We start from the raw sequence: 21,371 nt of genomic DNA, 5'->3' as shown, positions 1-21,371 counted from the left end.
GGATTAGTACATAGAGAGACCCTATCCTTGTGGAAGACCAAATACAGAGGCACGGTAGACGGAGCTTGAAGCTCAGAAACCCTCCTAGCAGATGTAATGGCGACTAGGAAAGCTGTCTTCCAGGATAAAAATTTCAAATCCACCGAAGCTGCAGATTAGAACGGAGGAGCCACCAATGCCTATAAAACAAAGGTAAGGTCCCAAGGAGGCACTGAATCCTTGACAGGTGGCCGTAACAGAAAAGTACCTTTAAGAAAAGCCTTACACAGCCTAGAGGAGGCTAAGGCAATGTTGTCTTCAACAACATGAAAATTAGAAATGGCTGCCAATTGTACTTTCACTGTGGAGGAACTAGCTCCTTGCTGAAAGATGTCAGATAAGAAATCCAACACCTCTGGAACAGGGGCTGTAAAGGGATCTAGTTTTCTCTGTGAAGCCCAAATGGAAAAGTGCTTTCATTTACTGCGATAAAGTTTCCTAGTGGAATCTTTAAGAGAAGCCACCAGAATGGATTTTACCGGGGATGAAAGACCGGGAGTTCTGGCAATCAACGGAACTGGAGCAACCAAGCTGTCAGCTTGAGGCTGCCCAGATTGGGCAGACGGGCCCCCGACGGATGGGAGATTAGATCTGGGCAGGCCTAAACAAACCTTTCCCTCACAGCAAGTTGTGGCAGAGTCTGTGTGAGCTTTTCTAGCAAAGCCTTAGAATGTTTTAATTTACCCCTTAAAGAGAAGGTTTAGTTCCTAGCTTCACCCTCAATTCACAGGTAATTAACCTTAAATGACTTGTTCTAATTTTTGTGAGACTCAAAAAGACATGTCTGTAGTCTCATTCCTCATTTAAATATGCAATTAAAAGCACATATAGGGAAAACAGTGTACAAAAATGAATCACAATATACACAAAAGAAGATGGCAATAAAGCAACACAAAATACAAGAAAAGTACAGTTTTGTACCTACCATAAATGTAGATGTCCGATAGGTATGCAACTGCAGTCCTGACATATGGGTTGTCCTGCCTCAGGCAGCCCTTCGGTCGGCCGGATTCCAAAGTCTGGGTCCGGCGTCGGCTGATGTCGCCCTTTCCCCGACGTCAGAGCACCTGGGGTATAAAAGCGTCAGCCGACGCCATCTTCCTCAGTGTTTCTTGCCCCAGATGCCAGGTGCCCTCTAAGGAAGGCTAAATTTTGAAAATAGAGAAAAAATTCCAGACAAGTACAACAACATAAAAACAAATACACCATAAAAGATTACCCTAGGTTGCTAAAATGAGGGGTAGAAACCCAAAAGAATACCACAGAGGGATAGGTGGGAGGGAAAACCTGACTGCAGTTGCATACCTATCGGACATCTACATTTATGGTAGGTACAAAACTGTACTATGTCCTTCAAGGATGCAACTGCAGTCCTGACATATGGGTTGAATACCATAGCCAACCTGGGGGTGGTAGGCACTAAGACAAAGATGGTGTAGCTAAAATGCCCTGCAGGACTGCAGAAGCAAACCCTGCTCTGGATCTGGAATATAAAGGCAGGTTGTAATGTTTGGAAAATGTATGCACGGAGCTCCATGTAGCAGCTTCTAAAATGTCCTTTGTTGCCACTCCTCTTAAAAAGGCTGTGGAGGTGGCTGTAGCTCTGGTGGAATGTGGCCTGATGTCAGCTGGCACAGTTTTTCCATGAAAAGAGTAGCAGAATTGAATGCAATTTCCAATCCATTTAGAAATTGTCTGTTTGGAAATTGCTTTTCCCTGCAATCCAGCAGCGCAAGCTACAAAAAAGCTGGTCAGATTTTCTGAAAGACTTTGTTCTGTCCAAGTAGTAGCGCAATTGTCTGTGTATGTCCAAGGTGTGCAGAAGTCTTTCTCCTTTATTTTGAGGATTGGGAAAGAAGGTAGGCAGGTGAATAGCTTGATTCAGGGACACCCTGGATACCACCTTTGACATGAATGACGGATTGTTTCTCAAAGAAACTCTGCCCTGATGAAAAATGAGAAATGGTTGTATTGCCATAAGGGCCTGTAGCTCAGAGACTCTTCTTGCTGAGGTTACTGCCAGAAGGAAAGCTGTCTTCCAAGACAGAAATTGCAACTCTGAAGATGCTGCTGGTTCAAAGGGAGGAAGAGTTAATTTTTCTAGCATGAAGATGAGGTCCAATGCAGGCACTGGTGGTTTCCTTGGAGGGTTGATGTTCTTTATACCTCTTAGAAACTGTCTTAGCAATGGGTGAGAAAATACAGGCGGATCAGTGTTATATTTGGCAGATATTGCTGAAGCATGTATTTTTATGGAAGACTATGAAAGGCCACTGTGGAGCATTTCAGCCAAATATTCTAGGATCTGTGGAATGCTCATCACTGATGGGTCTTGACCCTTTTTGCTGTTCCAGATAAGAAATATCTTCCACTTTGCTGAGTATGTTTTTCTAGTGGAAGGTCTGCGCGCCTCCAGGATGATATCTTTTACCCTTTTGGAAAGTGTATCCTGAGGAATAGTCATGGAATCGTCCAAGCTGCCAGCTTCAATGTTTTCAAGCTGGGGTGTAGTGTCCTGTAATTGTGCTGTGTCAGAAGAAGTGGCCATTGAGGAAGGAGCCACGGATTGGTGTGTGTCAAGCTCCGTAGCAGTGGGTACCAGTGTTGTCTTGGCCAGTCGGGAGCTATCAGTATGACTTTCGGTTGCTCTGTCTTGATCTTTAGTAACACCTTGGTCATCAAAGGAAGAGGTGGGAAGGCATATAGTGTTAGAGAGTTCCAACTGAAGGAGAGAGCGTCCTCCTTCCATGCTTGAGGATGGTATGTCCTTGTGCAAAACTTTTTCAGATGGTGATTGAGGTGGGAGGCAAAAAGATCTATGTCTGGCCTTCCCCATGCTTGAGTTATTTGTAAGAAAATGTCTGGATGCAACATCCATTCGTGTGGATCCATGATGTTTCTGCTTAGGCTGTCCGCCAGAACATTGTCCTTCCCTGGTACAAACTGGGATTGTAGCTCTATTTTCAATTGTAGGGAAATATCCCAGAGATTCATTGCCAGTCTGCAAAGAGGGTAGGAATGGGTACCTCCTTGCTTGTTTATGTACCCCATAACTATGGTATTGTCTGTCTTTATTAGTAGATGGCCATGATGCATGAACTTTTCGAAGGCCTTGATTGCATGCATCACTGCCAGCATTTCTTTTTGGTTGATGTGCAGGTGCTTTTCTTTTTGTGTCCATTGTCCTTGAATGCATCTGCCCTCCATGTGTGCCCCCCCATCCATGGTCTGAGGCGTCTGTTGTTATGGTTTGACTTGTATGAGGCTTGCTGAAAGGCAGACCTTTGTTTATCTGGCTTGCTTGAGCCCACCACAGAAATTCCTTTTGAAGGCATGGAATGACTGGGATCAATGCTTCCAGGCTGTGGCTGTGTTGAGACCATAGACTTTTTAGATACCATTGTAGTTTCCTCATATGCAGCCTTGCGTGTGGAATCAGAAGAATGCAAGATGCCATGAAACCCAGGGCCTGCAGGATTTTCCTTGCAGTCATCTGGGTGTGTGTTGCCAATTTTCTGAAGTATTCTGGTAATTGTTTTGTTTTTCTTTAGTCAGAAACGCCATCTGGGTGTTTGTGTCCAGTGTGGCACCCAGGAAAGGTATTTGTTGGGATGGTACGAGACTTGATTTTTGAATATTGACTGTGTATCCCAAGGCCTGCAGTAGGTGAATGACATAGTCCAAGTTTTTTAACAAGGCTTGTTGGCTGTCCGCTTGTATAAGGCAGTCGTCCAGGTAAGGGTATATTTGTATCCCTGAAGTCTGCAATGTGCAATTACTGATGCCAGGCATTTCATGAACACTCTGGGCAGTAGATAAGCCAAAGGGCAATGCTGAGAATTGATAATGCTCTGAGCCTGCAAGAAATCTGAGGTATCTTCTGCAACTTTGTCTGATTGGGACATGCAGGTATGCCTCCTTGAGGTCCAGAGTTACCAGCCAAGACCCCTTGCCCAGCATGGGAAGGAGTTGCTGTAAAGTCAGCATTTTGAATTTTGGCACAATAAGGTAAGTATTCAGTGCGGACAAGTCCAGAATGGGTCTCCATTAGTTTTCTTTTCTTGGAACAAGGAACAGTCTTGAATAAAATCCTTGGCCTTGTTCTGCAGAAGGAACCTTTTCTATTGCTCTTATTTGAAGTAGGTTTGTTATTTGTTTGAGTGCCTCTGCCCTTTGATTTGGTGGCAGGTTTGGCCTGCCATGTCTTGTTGGTAGTGTATGAAAATGGAATCTGTATCCTTTGTCTATTATGTCCAGTATCCATTTGTCCTTTGTAATATTGTGCCAATTTTGTGAGAATAAAGATAATTTTCCGCCCAAAGGTGCTTCTAATTGAGCCCTGGATGGCGGAGTCAAAGTCAAGTAATTGAGATTGTCCCTGCAGAGCAGTGGAAGGTCCTGCCCCCACCTCTCTGGTTCGGAGGCTGCCATTGACGTCCTCTGTAGGTGCCTCGGGTTTGCCCTCTACCTCTGCCACGTCTGTTTTTGCCTCTTTGAAATTTGTCTGTGTCTGGAAAGGACCAATGCTTAGAAGGCCAATTCCTGCTGAATCTTGGGGGCTGTACCTGGAGGAAATCTTTGACTGTTTGCACTGATTTTGCCTTTTCCTCTATTTTCTTTGAAAACTCTTGTGCAGTAGCACCAAATAGCTTATGTTTCTCTAGTGGTGCGTCCAAAAGCTTAATTTTCACATGGTCTGGCAATGTTTGTTCCTTTAACCAAGCATGTCTGCGCATGACCGCACCTGTCATTGCTGCTCTACATGAAGCTTCCAATGCATCATATCCACACTGAAGGAAATGGTTGCTAACCTGCTGAGTATTATGAACCAATTCCTGTAACCCCTTTCTATCTAATGGTTCAGGGGAAGCCAATTTCTTTTGCAAGTCCTCCAACATGTATTCCTGATACTGAATCATATGAAACTGACAATTTAATGCTCGCATAGAAAGGGTGGAAGATGCATATACTTTCAGGCCCCACCTTTCTAAAGCCCTAGAATCTCTTTCCGAAGGAAGTGGATTCTTAGCAGTAGTGGAGGAAACCCCTTTAGGCCCCTGAGAAATAGTTTCAGGGTCAGCAGTATGGCCCTTGTACAGAAATTGATGTGTGTCTGGGACCCTGTAGTACCTGTCTGGCTTGACAGGAGCAGGGGGGAGGGAGTCAGGGGAAACACTAGATTTTAAGTACACATCATCTAAAACATTTAAAACTGGAGGAATACCTAAGGGTCTATGCTGAGGTAGCTTTAAAAATTCCCTTAACCTTTTCCTAGAATCTGAGTATTCTTGGCCTTGCCATTTGAAGTGTTCCCTCATGGAATGAAGCGTTTCCCCAAAGGAAAACTCCTCAGGAGGAGAAGCAGAGGGAATGGATTCCTCCGCATCAGAATCCTCGTAGGCCGGGAAGGCCTCCTCCTGGTAGTCTGAATGTGCAGAATCACCTGAGGCCTCATCGGAGGACTGGGGATCTACCTGCTCAACCCTAGGCCTCTTGACAGAAGGCGGCTGAGAGCCTTTATCTGGATGCGGCTGAGAACCCCTAATTAAAGAAATAAGGTCCTCAGCTAAACTTAAAATTTGAGAACCAGAAGTGGATCCCAGAGAAACAGATCTTGGAGGGAGAGACTTAGCCTGTTTGGCAGCCTTAGCACGTGTGTAGGCCTTAATGGACATAGACACTGGAGGCCTAGCAGCCCCGCGTGCTGGAGTAGTCTTATCCACTGAAATGGTGTTAGAAATATCCTGGGCTACGGTCTCAGAGGGGAGAACAGAAACCGGCACCGAGCTGGCCTCCGGTACCGAAGTAACCAGTGGGGCGGTGTCGTCGGTCTGTAGCGGTTGTGAAACTGGCTCAGAAGAGACCGAGACACTCACGGTAGGCCTAAGCGTGGTGTCGGCCGAGACCGCGGGCCGCGGGTGTCGGTCCTTATCCTTCCGTTTTTTAGGTAAATGTGCTGTCGGAAGCTCCGACGGCATGATATAACAGAAATCTTCCCCAAAATAATCCTGTGCAAACTCTGTCCGACGCCTAAGAGTGCATTTATTGAAAGAAGCACAAGCTGTACAGGCTGAGACGTTGTGTTCTGGGCCTAGGCAGGGTAAGCAGTAAGACTGGAAATCCTTATGAGGTATTTGTTTCCCACAAGTTAAACAATTATTAACTTTTACAGTTTTATCTGACATCGGCTGAGGCAAGAAAAGGTCCCCAACGGGGTACTTAGCTTTTTTGAAGACTTCAGTAGCTGAAAACACAGGAGCTGGTCGACCGGCACTTGCGAACTGCTTCTGCTTCGGGCGCCGTGCGGCAAGAAAGACTGAAGAAGATGGCGTCGGCTGACGCTTTTATACCCCAGGCGCTCTGACATCGGGGAAAGGGCGAGATCAGCCAACGCCGGACCCAGACTTTGGAATCCGGCCGACCGAAGGGCTGCCTGAGGCAGGACAACCCATATGTCAGGACTGCAGTTGCATCCTTGAAGGACATGCAAGAATAAACTAACCTTTCCCCCATATCAAGTCATGGCAGAGTATGACTGAGTCATTTTCAAAACATATAACCCACCTTAAGAATCACAGGAGAAACTGTGTCTGTTCTGGCAACTGATGGATGCAAGCCACCTAAAGTAATTCTGAAATGGTCTGAGAGTCAGGCACATGCACACATACACTTGAGCACACAGTGTTGAGGATCAACAGTTTATGTAATCCCACAAAGTATTGTATGTGTAGTGTACCCACTTTGATAAAACTACCCAAGTTAAACTATTAAATACTGTAACAGTTTATATGCAAGCATGTGCCTGGGACTGTTATGGTACAGCAAGTAAATGAACAGTCAGTTCAAGACAGCTTACTAAGATGTGTATCAGAAAGGTATCATCATACACCACACACACACACATTAACAAGACTCAGTACTGCAAATGCTTCAAACCACTGCTAACAGATGTTCCCTGTGTACCTATCTCCAATCCTTCTCTGTAAGAAACGGAAAATGTCTGAGACTCTCAGAACATCCAGGATTTTTGAACTATTTGTCAGCTTTTAGAATACAGTCCATTCAATTTTAGAAAGAGAAGGGCAGGATTAAGCACATAACCCATTTACTAACCAGTTATTCTGGAAAATGCCATTAGGAGGTGTCACATCAACAGTGACAATGATAACACAGTGAGGTAACTACACCTGTTGTTGCTGTTATTCCACACCACAGATGCATGCACACACATCTATCGCCAACTTAATGTGTCCAATTCACCTACTGCATGTTTTTGGAACATGACAGGAAACCAGAGCACCCAGAGAAACCCCACGAGAAGGCCAAGCAGACTCGTCACAGAAGGTACCTCCGCAGTGACTGTATGTGTGTGTGTGTGTGTGTGTGTGTGTGTGTGTGTGTGTGTGTGTACAAAATCCACCAACCAAACCTAGTTGGTTAAACCTAATAAAGGATTCAAATTGCATTTTTTTTTATGTTTACATATAAAGCCAAGGTAAACATTTCAGTTTTTAATTGTTATTTTTAGTACAGCTCACTTCACAAAACAAGCTACTTTTTACACTGTAAGCTGTGCTATATGTGACATATGTCTGGCTATGTCCATATGTGGAGAGGGAAGGTGTTCTATGTTAATGAATGTGCATATGTTATGCTAATTAGGTGACCAAATTTTCTCTCCATGTCCATGATTTTCAATTGTTCTGTCCCAGATTCTCATTGCCAGAGGCAGAGGTTTGTACCAGCCATGTAATTATCACTGTTCAACTTGGTTGTAAACACTGCCATCTTATATAGTGGTGCAAATATATTTTTACCACACAAAACTTAGACCAGCATCTTAACTGTTCAAACGGTTAGGAACTGTTCACCTCACCTGATCTACCAATACTAAACTGTACCTCCATTCAGTTTTAACCATTTCAGCTCCTAACCTCCTTTCCAGTTGTAGCTTATGTCTGATATTAAGTCTATTCTGGCTAAGTTAACTGCATTAACTGAGAATGACAATAGCAAAGTCCAAGAGTTTTATGTTGCTGTAACTGAAATCTTACCATATTACTTCTTGTGCTGATCTCAGCTGATGATGTACCATATGTATATACTTGCACATGTATGTATTTTAATTGCAACTTGAGACTTCATCTTCAAGCTTCAACATAAGATGGAACATGCATCTTTTAAAGTTGACTTGAGGAGCTTTTCTCTTCCAAGCATCCACAGTAGATGGGCTTCAAACCAATCACACAATTAAATTAGCAAAATTTAAACATGCAACATAATCTACTTAACCAGAAAAGGTCACTTTCTGGTATCAAGAACATTTGTATAGTGAGCTTCTGACATGGCAATAGGTACTTTAAACAATAAAAAAAAAACTTTTCTAGGATCAACCTGAAAAACAGTTACATTCTACACAACAACTTGGGCTTTGAGTGCAAAGACAATGTCAAAGTTTCAGCAAAGGCCAGGGGAGAAATGCTCCAAGGTATCATAGTTAATGTAATTAATATTTACAATAAAATTGTATAATGTAGTTTAGTGAATACATAGCAAAATAAAACTTGTTATGATATGCACAAACATTAAATTTACAAGCCTTGTAATGAAACTTTACAAATAGGAAACAAATAGGAAAGTGGTATTTAAGATCGGCAGGAATGACTTAAGAAATACAACAGAGTGAGGTATTAAAGGAAACAAGCAAGTCTTAGTGTTAACAGAGAACTAGTGATGGCACAGTAATTCTTTGTGATAATTAGAGGTATAGTAGTTTAAGTAGTACAATAAAGTGAGGTATTAAAAGGGGATAAGATTAGTGAAAATTAACGGTGAAAGGGAGGATGTTTGCTGGTGAGCATTATTAAAGTCGACTGCTTAATGGATTGCTTCTACATGGCCCAAGATACGCATTCACCAAGTTCTCAGAGGAGAAATTTTCTAAGTATGAGTTTGTTTAGTGGAAATCATCATGTCTGTTCTGTTTAAATGTTAACGGATAACATTTTTTCTTGGGACGATTAAATGCTGCTGGTACTCTCTCACCCTGGCATCAGAAGTGCAGATGCAGATGCTGGAGACTGGGATAACCGTCATGGTTGAGTAGCACTAGCACTTGGGAGGGAGACACCACTGCAGTAAGGTAAACTTACTAATCACTCCAGCCCAATAATTTAGTTTTTTCACAATTCTGCTGTCTATGAGGAGTGACATACAGACCTTTGGCAGGATTTTGGTGGGAGAGTGCCTTTCTGAAAAAGTGGATATGAGAGAGTGGAGGTCTTGATTAATCCAGATGGTGTTGAGGGAATTAATCTTGTTGGGTGGGGTAAGTCCAAGGAAGTCGTTGTTCCACTGTATTCGGCATTCATCAGTCCTATCACTGAGTACAGTGCCCCCTTTGGTTTGTACCTAACCAGGCATATTCAGCAATTGGAATGTCCACAGAGGTTCCTCACTAAAAGAATACAGGGCATAGGTAATATGTCCTATGCAGACCGCCTCAAGGCCCTATCCCTGTATTCGGTCTCCTACAGGCTTTTGAGGGGAGATCTATGCCTGGCATGCAGGGCATTGTCAGACCCCACTCTGATGGACCTCCTGCATATCCACAAAACAAACAATACCCATTCTAAAGACTTAAACCTTGCCTGTGATATAAACAGAATCTGCTAAGAGATAGGTATGTATCCCAGAGACTACCCAGTCTATGGAACAGGCTCCCCATCCATGTGAAGCAGAGTTCCTCCCTAAACTAATTCAAGTGCAACTTGGACAATTGGATGGGAAACCAGAAGTTCATCCCTGGTTTGGCACCTATGTCTGTAATGCAAACAGGTAACCTGTAAATGGTTCCTCTCCCAGGCCCATGCTTACACTTATCAAGGGTATCAGAACTTGTCAGAGATTTGGAATGTATGGCTAGGCTTAAAAAGGCCCTTGTCGTCGTTAGCCTAGTAAACACCTATGAACCTACAAGCATGTTAAGTGATTTCTTACATTAAAGGGAGGTTAAATAAACTAGGAAAGCAGAGACACACAACTGTAATAAAGCCAAAGATTCTTACAGTCCCCTCAAACCCTCATCCCAAACCAGGGGCTTTGCCCTATCAACTCCTTAATGTAAAAAAAAAAAATAAAAGTTAGGGCAGGCTATGAAAGCTATAGAAGTGCTAACTTATTTAACTGTCATCACTCTGTTGTGATTTACTGAAAAGCAACAGGGTCACACTACCAGGTAATCATTTCAACAATAAGGGAATTAATTCTGATGACAACAGAGAGGACCCACCACATGCTACTACAGTGCGTGTCCAATGCTTTCCATGGAAGTGGGATTTAGTACTGAGGAATGACAAGCCTCCATACTGAAAATACTTGAAGAAAATCATGAAACAGCCCACTATTTATGAGAAAAAGAGGACACCATCATGCACCAAGTTATATTCTATCATCAGAAGGCTGGTACTGATAACCTGAGAAAAAGCCCAACTAATGCTGATACATGGAACTTATTTTGAAGTGGAATAACAAAAAAAGCCCACTCTCGAATGCAACACTTACCGTGAGAGCTGTTTCAACAAAAATCTGATGTGGTCTTTCACAACATTTATAGAATCAAATGGGAAAAAAAGAAGTGGGGAAACTGACTGAGTGGGGGTGGGTAGCAGGAACAATGCACTTTATAACTTAAAAATTGTGTTTTGTGATAGTGCAGAAGAAAATACAAGGCAGCAACATCACTTATACCACACGCTCTGTGCAGCAGTACACTCAGTGCAAAGCAAAATGTAACGTTCTTGTAAGGGTGTAAAGGCTATGACAATTAAGACTAGTCAGAGAAATTCTATACAAGGGTGTGATCTCTTATATTCTCCAGTGTGCCTTACTAAATGACACAAATTTATTACATTTCTAACCTACCTTGCTTACGTAGCTGATTCTCAAATTTCCTGCCATGATCCTCTACACTGATCAAGGTATCCTGCAGCTGTTGCAGTTTCTCTTGGTTCTGCAAATGTGAGATGCGGAGTTGAGATTGAAGATCTTGTACCTCTGCAAGCAAGCTACTTCTGTCTACAGCCAAAAGTTCTTGTATCACCAGATGCTGTTTTTCCTCCTGAAATACAACAAACTTATGCATTCAGTGACCATACAAAGTTTTATTTATTTATTTAATTAACATACCACTGCATCTGGGCTGCTCAATATTATTTACTATTTATGACCACTCTATTAAGTGTGTCATTACCGAGTCAGATGATTGCTAAGTCCTGGTCTGCACGGCTTGGCCTTTACAGAAGATTTGGTACAGTTTTGGAGCTCTACAATGCAGTATGGGTCAGAAGGGGCAGCCAAGCAGAACTACCTCTTTACACAAAATGCTTACTTTATTAAAACAAAACACAAACTTGCATAATAACTAAGAATCAATCAGAGGAGGTTAGACAATATTGGGGAAGACAGACTGGAAAGGCATTTTACAAACAATGGCAGGACATGTATGGCTAGCAAGTATGCAACAAGTCCAGATGGTTTATAACTTTTGCTTGGAATTGTATGCATACGTACTTTCATACCCCAAGCAAACTTCAGAGAATTTTCCTCGAGTAGACAGATAATGGTGGAGGTGTGATAGGAAAGAGAGGCAACTGGGAATGAGTTTGCAGATTTAAAAAATTCCCCAAGAGTACTCTGTCAGAAATGTTGGGGGAAGCAAATAGATATACCTAAGGCAATAATTATTTTGAGTTGGGGTATAGATTCTGAATTGTCAAGACATAGTTAAACCTTACAAAAAAGTAAAGCTACTAGCTGCCAAAAAAAGATTACGAGAAAAAGGAAATCAAATTTCAAGTACTAAAATTAAAAATGAAATATAAAAGAACTGGGAAGTGGGATCTTTAAAAAAGGAAAGGAGCAAATAACATTGAACTAAATTGAATTTTTGGAAACACAAGCAGAATAATGCTCAGGTAGAGTAAGCTTTAAGGGAAGGCAGGAACTGTGCAATTTATTTAATTTGGAGTGAAATATATTTGTTAAAAAAGAAAGAAAATATATGCAATGTATAATGCACAAGAATGAAAATGTTAATATGGGGAAAATAGGAATGAAGGTTCTTTCTCCTCTATTCTGTGGATTAGGAAAGAAAATGGAAAAATGAATGCTTCTGTTAAGGAACAGCTCAGACACAGACACCACTTTCAGAATGAAAGAAAGGTTAGTACAGAGGATAGCTTGTCCTGGTGGAACAATAAGAGGGGTTCTTTACATATTAAGGCCTGGAGTTCAGAAATTCTCACAGCAGACGTAACAGCCACCAAAAACTGCAAATTTCAAATAGAAATTGAAGAGTAGCAAGTAATTGGTCCAAATAGAGCCACGGTCAATTTTTTTCTAAGCAGTTAGAACTCCTTGGTGGAACAACCTCTTTCTTTGGTGGTGTAAGGTGGAGGAACCCCCCCCCCTTCCTTAGAAGTTGCTCAACAGAACATCTGGAGTACAATGGTTGGTCGATGAAAAGATAGGATGAAATGGTAAATACGTGCTCTTGGACACAAGTACAAACTAGGCCAGTTTTGTAAATGTCAGACAGTTATTCTAGAACCGTAGCCACTTTTATCTTGTTTGGGTCAAGGTTCCTTGGAACGACACCAGGATAATACTTTCTATTTAGCTAGGTAGGACTTTCTTGTGTTTTGTTTCCTAGTCTCCCTCATAATCTTCACCAAGTCCTCAGAATACATTTGCCTACCTGGAATCAAAGGGAAGTTATCCAAGCTGCCAGCCTTAAAGTGGCAGGTTAGGGTGCAAGACTACCCCTGAGTCAGGAGTTCTGCACGCTGAGATGGCCCTTTCCATTTTCTTCTTGCCAAACTGTTCAGCACAGGATGCCAGAGCTGCATTGGCCAATAGGGTGTTATCAGAAGGACTTCAGATTTATCCACCTTTATCTTCAGTAGCACCTAGGGGATTATGGGTATAGGTGGGAATACATACAGAAACAGACCAGTCTAATTCAGAGAGAGAAGGCATCTATCTTCTAAGCTTCTAGAGTTATTGTCCTGTTGCAAAACTGTCACGTTACCAGTTCAGAAGACAGGCAATTACAACTACTTCAGGTACAGCCCACATCCTGGTAAGATTCAGAAAGACATCTCTGTTTAACACCCATTTGTTGGATTCTACTAGAGATCTACTCAGCCTGTCTGCCAGAGTATGAAGGTTGCATTTAATATCATTCTTATGTCTTGAGCTATGCCACAGTCTTTCAAAGTCAGCCTGCACAGAAGTTATCAATAAGTTCCTCCATGGCTGTTCATGCACTACATGACTTCTGCATTGTATGTCATTACTCGGAAAACCCACCTCTTTTAAAGTGGGGGAAAAGCTTTAAGGGCTAGAGTGACTGCCAGCAGCTCATTTATGCTTTTTGTGTTTTCTTCTCTTCCATAGCAGCCATCCCAACAAGCTAAAGAATCTGCAGTGAATGTTACATTGAGCTGAGGTGCATTCAAGGGCATTCCCTGGTTCTGACTGGTTTGTTCTACCCACAAAGAGATCCCTTTCCTCATGCATGGAAGAAGTGTTTTGGGATCTCCCACACATGAGCATACCAACCCCATCTTTTTCTCAAGTACATCTGAACTGTCCTCATGTATATGCAAATGACACCATAAGATGCAAGATACCATGTAACCAGTTGTATGAGGAGCTCCCTTGCTGAAATTTCCTTTCCCCTTAAAATGTTTTGGAAGTACAATGTAAGATGGGACACTTTGTCCTTAAGGAAGAAAGATCTCTGAAAAGTAGTAAACAGTGGGTCCTGAGAAGACCAAGCTCTACCTTTTAACTGCTCTGTCTGCTATCAGATATCTCCCCAAAACCACAAATATATACAGCCCATTCATTCCTCACTAGGGCTGACAGCTATCACACAGGCCCATTAATTTCTACATGAGTTGAGAGGGAATAGAGAGGCCATCATCAAGTGAGACATCAGCTCCTAACACCCATCAACAACTTCTGAGGGATGTTAACCTTGGCAGTCGGTTGGGGTAAAAGCATGCAAGCTTCCCAACGACTGACCCTAAGACCTATAAGTCTATTAACCTTGGCAGTCTTTTGGGGTAAAAGCATGCAGGCTTCCCTACGACTGACCCTTAGACCTATGAGGCTGCTCTGTGGCAAAACATCCCTCTAGTTAGATCACCAAACTGTGTGTCACTCAAGCAGTGACCCAAGCCACCTCCTTCCCTCCATGACAGGACAGCAGTATGATGCTCTCTCTCCCAACCTCACCACAATGCTACCTCAATCTTCCATGCCCACTAATCAAACACAGGTCGACTGGCTCACAGTTGGGACTTTATCCCTTTAAATCAAGGAATGGAGAGAGAGAAGATTAAGTTAGTTTTACTGACTCTGAGACATAGACATCTGAAGCAATTCAGGATGATGTCCAAAGCTCTAAGAATCTTCTTTGGTGACACTGCTAAAATGAGGCAATAACCTAAGTAGGAGTAAATCTGGATGCCTTTAATCCTGCAATCAGCAATTACTAAAAGCTAGACAATTCATAAAGTCTCTGTGTGCAGTTAGCCAAAGGGTACAGATGTGAAATGAAAATGTGCTCCCTTGCTGCAAATCTGAGAAAAACTTTCTGACCATGGGCAATAGGGATGTGAAAAATGGTGTCATTTAGGTCCAGAATGACCATATGGGCCTGAAGTGGAAGGAGTGATAACAAGCTTATAACTTTTAATGTTCTGAATTTTGCCACAATGAAAATTTTCTTTATATAGTTTTGGTTCTGAATGGGTCTCATTGTGCCTTTTCTTCGAACTGAAAACAGTCTTGAGTAAAACCCTTGTCGTCCTCTTCCTCTAGCAATGACCCTCTCTATGGCTCCAGATTGTGTAATTTATTTTAACACAATAGCGATGAGATTTAACTGATCCCTTGGGATTGATGGCATGCATCTGGATTTTGGAATCTTTTGAAACTGTAACTTGCAACTTTTCCAAAGGATGCTTAGTATCCATTGGTCATTTATTTGTTGCAGTGTTTTGTACAGAAGAATATGCATAATCCAACAGGAAGACGTGGGAGGAGGGTTGGTGTGGACTTTGGGGGGGGCGCAGCCTGGCTGAGTCACAGCTGGTGCCATCCAGGTGTCTCTTAGTTTTACTTGCCATTCTCTTTTGATCTTACCACTTTTTCTCCTTGCAAAGTCTGCTACTCTCCCGCTTAGAGTATAAGGCTGGGTTACTACTCCTGTGGGAGTTGAGATCTCATGCCTGAAAAACTTATTTTACAGACTTCACAGTATTGATTTTACCTATTGTTTTTTGAAAACTCTTCGAGCAGGGGGTCCAAAGAGGACATACTTATCTAGAGATGCATTAAGGAGCTCTATCTTTACATGGTCTGGAAAGGGCATTGTCCTCAACCAGGCATATCTCCAAATATCATACCCTGGTGCTCTTGCCCTGCATGATGCATCTACTGCATCTTAACTGCAATTATTGCCCTCCCTGCCAACCTGAGAAGAAAGATCACAATGCTCAAGCATCTCCCGTTTCAAAACCTTATCCTTTATCCATCTGCCTTACCACTCATCTTTTCCAGCAGAAACTGCTGACACAAAAAAAAAAAAAAAAAAAAAACAGCAGATGTCTACACCTTTTTCCCAGACCTGTTGATTACAATACTCTCTTTGCCATCGGGAAAAGGATTCCTGGTTGGAGCTGAAGCTGCTTCCTTGCTGGCATCAAAAGACACTACAGCTAGATCTGTTAAAGGGCTTTCATAAAAAAACTTTTAGGAGTATTCAACCCAATGAAAGTGGTCAAGATTCCTAGGAGCAGGGGATTGGAAGTTTGGGTCCATCAATGCATTTGTAAATACATCCTCCAGGATTATTTGGCACCGGAGGAAACGCTAGGTTCAAGCAGTTCTGTATCTAACTGCACCTCTGAGTTTCCACTGAAAAACTGTGTTAATTCTATGAAGAGCATCTCCAAATGAGAAACTCTTGGGTGAAGAGGTGGAAGGGATGCCTTCACAGTCTTATTCATAAGTCTCAGCAAAAAGGACCTGGCATATATAAGCCAGTACCATCTGCCTCTGAATCACAGGAGTCAGAATTCTCAGGTAGAGGGGCCAAACTTCTCTTTTCAGAATGGGCTTGAGACATTTCTGGTATTTCTAATTCTGGCTTTTTCGATTTCCAAAAAGACAGGACAGCCTTGGCCAGTTGAATAACTTGATCAGTAGAAGCTTGGGAAGTGGAAGGGGCTGAGGCACTGCCCAACCTAGGCCAATACAAGCTGGCAAGCACCAATTTTGTTTTCTGGAGTCGAAAAAGAAAAATACTGAAACTGGTAAAACAGTCTGTTTAATACTCCACACACACAGAACAACCAAGTGCTTTTGCCAAGTAAACATAACTCGGTCAATAATGAAGAAAGAAGGACAGACAAGCACAGATTCCGGTTTAAATGGTAACCTTGTCAACTTAATTATAGAACTTACTGAAACAGTACTGATGAATAATTTTGTTTACTTTAATGGTGACCATTTTCAGCAGAAGAAAGGTGTTGCCATGGGGGCAGCATGAGCCCCCATTTATGCAAGCTGCGTTTTATATTTTTGGGAGAAAAAAATTATTTTTAATACAGTATGAAAGCAACACATTCTTTTTTATACCCGTTTTTTGGATGATATTTGCATTTTTTGGAAAGGGTCCAGGCAATCATTCTTTGAATTTTACGAATACATAAACGCTTGTACTGATTTCTTGAAATTTACATACACTCTTGATCAAGCAAGTATTAACTATCTGGATGTTACCTTGTATAGAGTTTCATTTGATTATTTACATTCAAAATTATACAGAAAACCTTCTTTTTCCAACACATATTTACATTTTCAGAGTGGACACCCTTTTTTCCAGAAAAAGGGTATAGTAAAAGGACAGTTGATAAGGGCATCCAGAATGACAAGTGAGGATGTGATTTTCACTGATGAGGTTAAATATATAAGGGGGCTTTTTATTGAAAGAGGTTATCCGGACTCTTTGTTACAGATTTTAATTAATGAAACAACAAAAGAGAGAAAGACTAAATATTTTCCATTACTAGGACAGAAAGATGATACGGTGTTGATAAGGAAAGAAGAAAAAACGGAAAACTATAGTCAAGCATTGGTACATACATTTTCTGACACTTTTAATATTGTGGAAGGAATTATCAGAAAATATTGGCCAATATTGTAAATGAACAATGAGATTGGAAATTATATCCCTAATCACCCCATATTCATTAGAAAAAGAGGGTGGAATTTAAAAGATTTGTTTGAGATAAATGAGGGTTACAAGACAATGAATCCCAATACCAAAAAAGGTACATACAAATGTGGCTCCTGTCGACAATGTGAATACATTTTACACCAACAAGGCATCTACATTCCATCTAGAGATCACAAGCTTTTTCCTTCTAGGTACTACAATTGTGACACAAAAGGAATTGTGTACATTGGTGTATGTATGATTTGTAAAAGTTTTTACATAGGTAACTGGGAATCCAGAGTGGAATTTAGGGAGTTATACTGGCAACTCAAAATGGATGCCAGCAGACCCCCCGGTCTCGATGACAGCATTAGCATACAGAGTGTGTTGAGATTAAGACAAGCTAAGTTAAAACAGCAAGCAGTAGATGCCCCTAAATAACACATTCTTTGAATTAAAGTGTAATTTAAGACAGGGATTTGGCAGTTCCTCTGAAACAAAAAGAAACAAAAAGAAAGAAAAGGAATTTTTATTCATGGATTAAGATACAGTTTTTTTTAAAAGGGTATGGTTTGAACGTACATTCTTTTTATAAGGAAGTTTTTATACGAAAAAATTAATTAATGGTTTCTTGTTTTACATGTATTTTTTTTAACATTGCACAACTTTGATTATTTATGAAACCGCAACATTTAGGTGTATTGTTCTTACACCAATTGCTTATACAAATTAGTTTCTATTTTAAATGTTGTGAGGTTTTATATTTCAGCAACAATTTTTAACGACATTTGTTAAATTTCTAAGGGAACAATTTTAACAACATACATATACACTATTTTATATATCTGAGAGTGTTTTTGGTTGGGACACATCCTATTTGTTTAGTTTTTTAGGTCTGTATTCAACATGATACCTTTAAAATTAATTGAAAGGGTAATTAGAGGTTAATTAACGTTAATTAATGCTCATTAATATGTATATAAAAGGAGGGCATTAGAAAAAGGAAGCTTGTTCTGAAGAAGCTTTGTTACTTAAAGAGAAAGCACGCTAAACTTTTACATTTGTGGTTCGTTATTTGTGGTCTGAGCCGTAATTGGCATTTTAAATCCTTGGAATTAAAGTGGTTCAACACTCAGTGACGGTTCCTGTTTTCTGCCTTGGTTTGTGCATCATTTTTCGTAACAATAATGAAGAAAACAAACTTTTTAAAATTGGTGCATCTGGGAGAATGTACAAAAAGAGAATTGTGACCATCTTTATTTTTTATTGCTCTCAAATGCTCACTAATTCTATCCCTCAACCTTCGGGTTGTCTTCCCGGCATAAAACCCGGGACAGGACAAACAAGTAGCCACATACACCACCAGTGAAGAACTACAATTACATTTGCCCGAACATTTGAGGGAAACATCATATCCTGCTATGGTCACATAAAGCCCGTTGTTAATATACCTACAATTTCTGCATGCCCCACACTTGGTCATGCAGGATCTGTAGGTATATTTTAGCCCTTGTCCCTCCAAGACATTCTTGATGTTCCTGCCCCTACTATACACTATTTGGGGCTTAGGTTCTAACATGGACATCATTCCCGGTTCAAAGCATATCTCCCAACATTTATTAATGATGTCCACTACCTTGGGGCAAACTCATTGTAACAAAAAAGCATAGCTTTCATTTTGTCATTGCTCTTACTATTAACCCGAAGTCCCTGTTTCAAAGATAAAATAGGAGTGAAAGTTGTTGACCTCTTGTGCATAACTTCTTTTTTAATATTAATAAGTAACTTGAGAGGATACCCCCTGTTCAAAAATAACCCTACAAATTCATACATTTCTTTTTTAAACATTTCTTCAGCACTAGTGAGTCTTGACATCCTAACCATCTGCCCTTTGACTACACTACATTTCTGAAATTGAGGATGGTTACTTTTATAATGCAAAAGGGTATTTGAATAGGAAGCTTTCCTAAATATTGCACTCTCCAAAACTCCTTTAAATTTTGATAAATTAATACCCAAATAATCAATTGCATCTTGTTTCCATTTACTTGTAAACTTCAAAAAAATCTGTTGTTTCATTCAAATAATTCACAAACTCAGAAATCTCACTTTCATTCCCTTAAAGAATCAGTATGTCACCCAGAAACCTATCGTATGACAATATTTTATCCTGAAACTTGGAATTGAGGACAAATTCCTTTTTCCAGTCTAATAAAACCATGTTGGCGAAAATGGGAGCACATTTGGCTCCCATAGCCACTCCCACCACTTGGTGAAAAATTTCACCTTCAAATGTGAGGAAATTGTTCTTATGCACCACCTCCATGAAATCCATTAGTAATGCCACATTTTAAATGTTCAGCTTGTTAATACCCACAGTGCTATTCCTGAACATTTCAATACCCCTCCCATGTGGAATAACTGAAAACAAATTGACATCTATCGTCAAAAAACTATATTTAACAATTCAATGTTTGTAAATTTTGCTAATCTTTCAAGACAATGCCATCAATCTCTGAAGATGTGTTCCATCTACACACATTGCCAGAGGTTCAGTCTTGGACCCCTTGGCAGCAGCAATGTGTCTGAAAGTTAGATTTGTTACACTTTTGTTGGTCTTGGGAATCCCAAAAATATGTGGAATTACTGGGTTCATCACTGTTAAAAACTGCTTGTCCCTTTCATCAATTCTACCATGTAAAAGTTCTTGGGTCAATATTACCTCAATCCATGCATAGGCCCTACTGACCTCATGGCTGGACACCCTCTGATATGTTGAACTGTAATTTAAGATACCATCCATACTGGCTGAATAATCAATTTGCTGCATAATCACAACCCTCTCCCCCCCCCCTTGTCTGGGGTCATTATTCTTAGATTTTTATCAACAGCCAGTGTGTGTAACAATTGGCTCTCTTCTTTTGTTAAATGGTTCTCAAACGTCTTATTAACCTTAACCAAACTCTGAATTTTTCTTTCACACATTTCAAACAAGTTTATTTCCGAATTAGAGGGGAGAATAAAAACACTCTTACGTCGAAGTTGACGACCTGACCAACTGGTCTCTCTACCTTGAAAAACATTGTAAGGTTCAGCTGTCTGGTATATAACTTTAAATTCAATATGGTCTCAGCCACATCAAGCCCAGAACTTGGGATAAAGGACATTCCCTTTTTTAAAAGGTCGAAATGCTGACTAGTCAATTCCATCTCAGTGTAATTGTAAATGGTAAACCCAACTCTGACAATGACTTCACATACCAGAACTTGGTCATTGTCCAAGTACAGGTTTTCAATAATATTTTAGTTTTTACTTTACATTTGTTAACCGGGATAGTCCATCTAGATACATGTCCATTTTCAGTGGAGGCCCAGGGAGAAAAGCTCAAAAGAGACAATTTGCAAGCCATACAGACATTGATTAAAAACATTTTTCAACTAGGTCCACTAAGAATTTCTAGATGAGAACACAACTTCAGTGTCATGCTGTAGATACGTACATTTATCAGTAGGTTTGTAAACAGCAGTAAAGCAAACAAATTAACACAAATATACTCTAATTCTTTTGTTGTGGTGAACAAGTTTATGTAGCTGAGTCAAAAGGTTATTTATTAAGGCAAGAGTTGCATTAGTATAGGAGTGGGACTGGAGTTAGTCTGGTGTGGAGCAGGGATAAAGCCATTTGTTGTTTAGGTGACTTTTGATAGACCTTTTAAATTTGGGTAGGGAAGATTCACGAGTTATAGATGTGGGGAGGGAGTTCCAGATTTTGGACATGTAAGAAGAGTAGAGGGAGTCACCAGCATGGTTGTGGAATCTAGTAACTGTTACAGTAACTTGTCTGTGGAGCGGAGTTGCCTAGGACAGGAGTATTGTTGGATTATGTTACTTAGTGAAGGTGTTTTATGTGGTTGGGAGAGCAGCTTGTGAGTGACGATAAGCTGATTATAGATTAGTAAATCTGGCAGTTCAAGCCAGCCCAATTCCTTTAGGTTGTGACAGTGATGGGTTCTGAAAGAGCTGTTATTAGCAAATTTGGC

At 40.8% G+C, this 21,371-nt stretch overlaps 1 protein-coding gene across 1 annotated transcript in view; it reads right to left on the bottom strand.

The window, feature by feature from the left end:
- PCNT (pericentrin) overlaps positions 1-21,371 on the bottom strand; it is a gene marked incomplete in the record, with an annotated part of 2,997,294 nt that overhangs the window by 666,458 nt on the left and 2,309,465 nt on the right. The window contains 1 exon segment of the mRNA XM_044060288.1: positions 10,963-11,158. Coding sequence (XP_043916223.1) covers positions 10,963-11,158 — 196 coding nt within the window.

The sequence above is a fragment of the Protopterus annectens genome, chromosome 2.part0 (assembly GCF_019279795.1).
Source record: "Protopterus annectens isolate FY-2018-M chromosome 2.part0, PAN1.0, whole genome shotgun sequence".
NCBI lineage: Eukaryota > Metazoa > Chordata > Ceratodontiformes > Protopteridae > Protopterus > Protopterus annectens.
The sequence above is the reverse complement of the archived record's forward strand: the minus strand, read 5'-3'. Positions and strand labels throughout refer to the sequence as shown.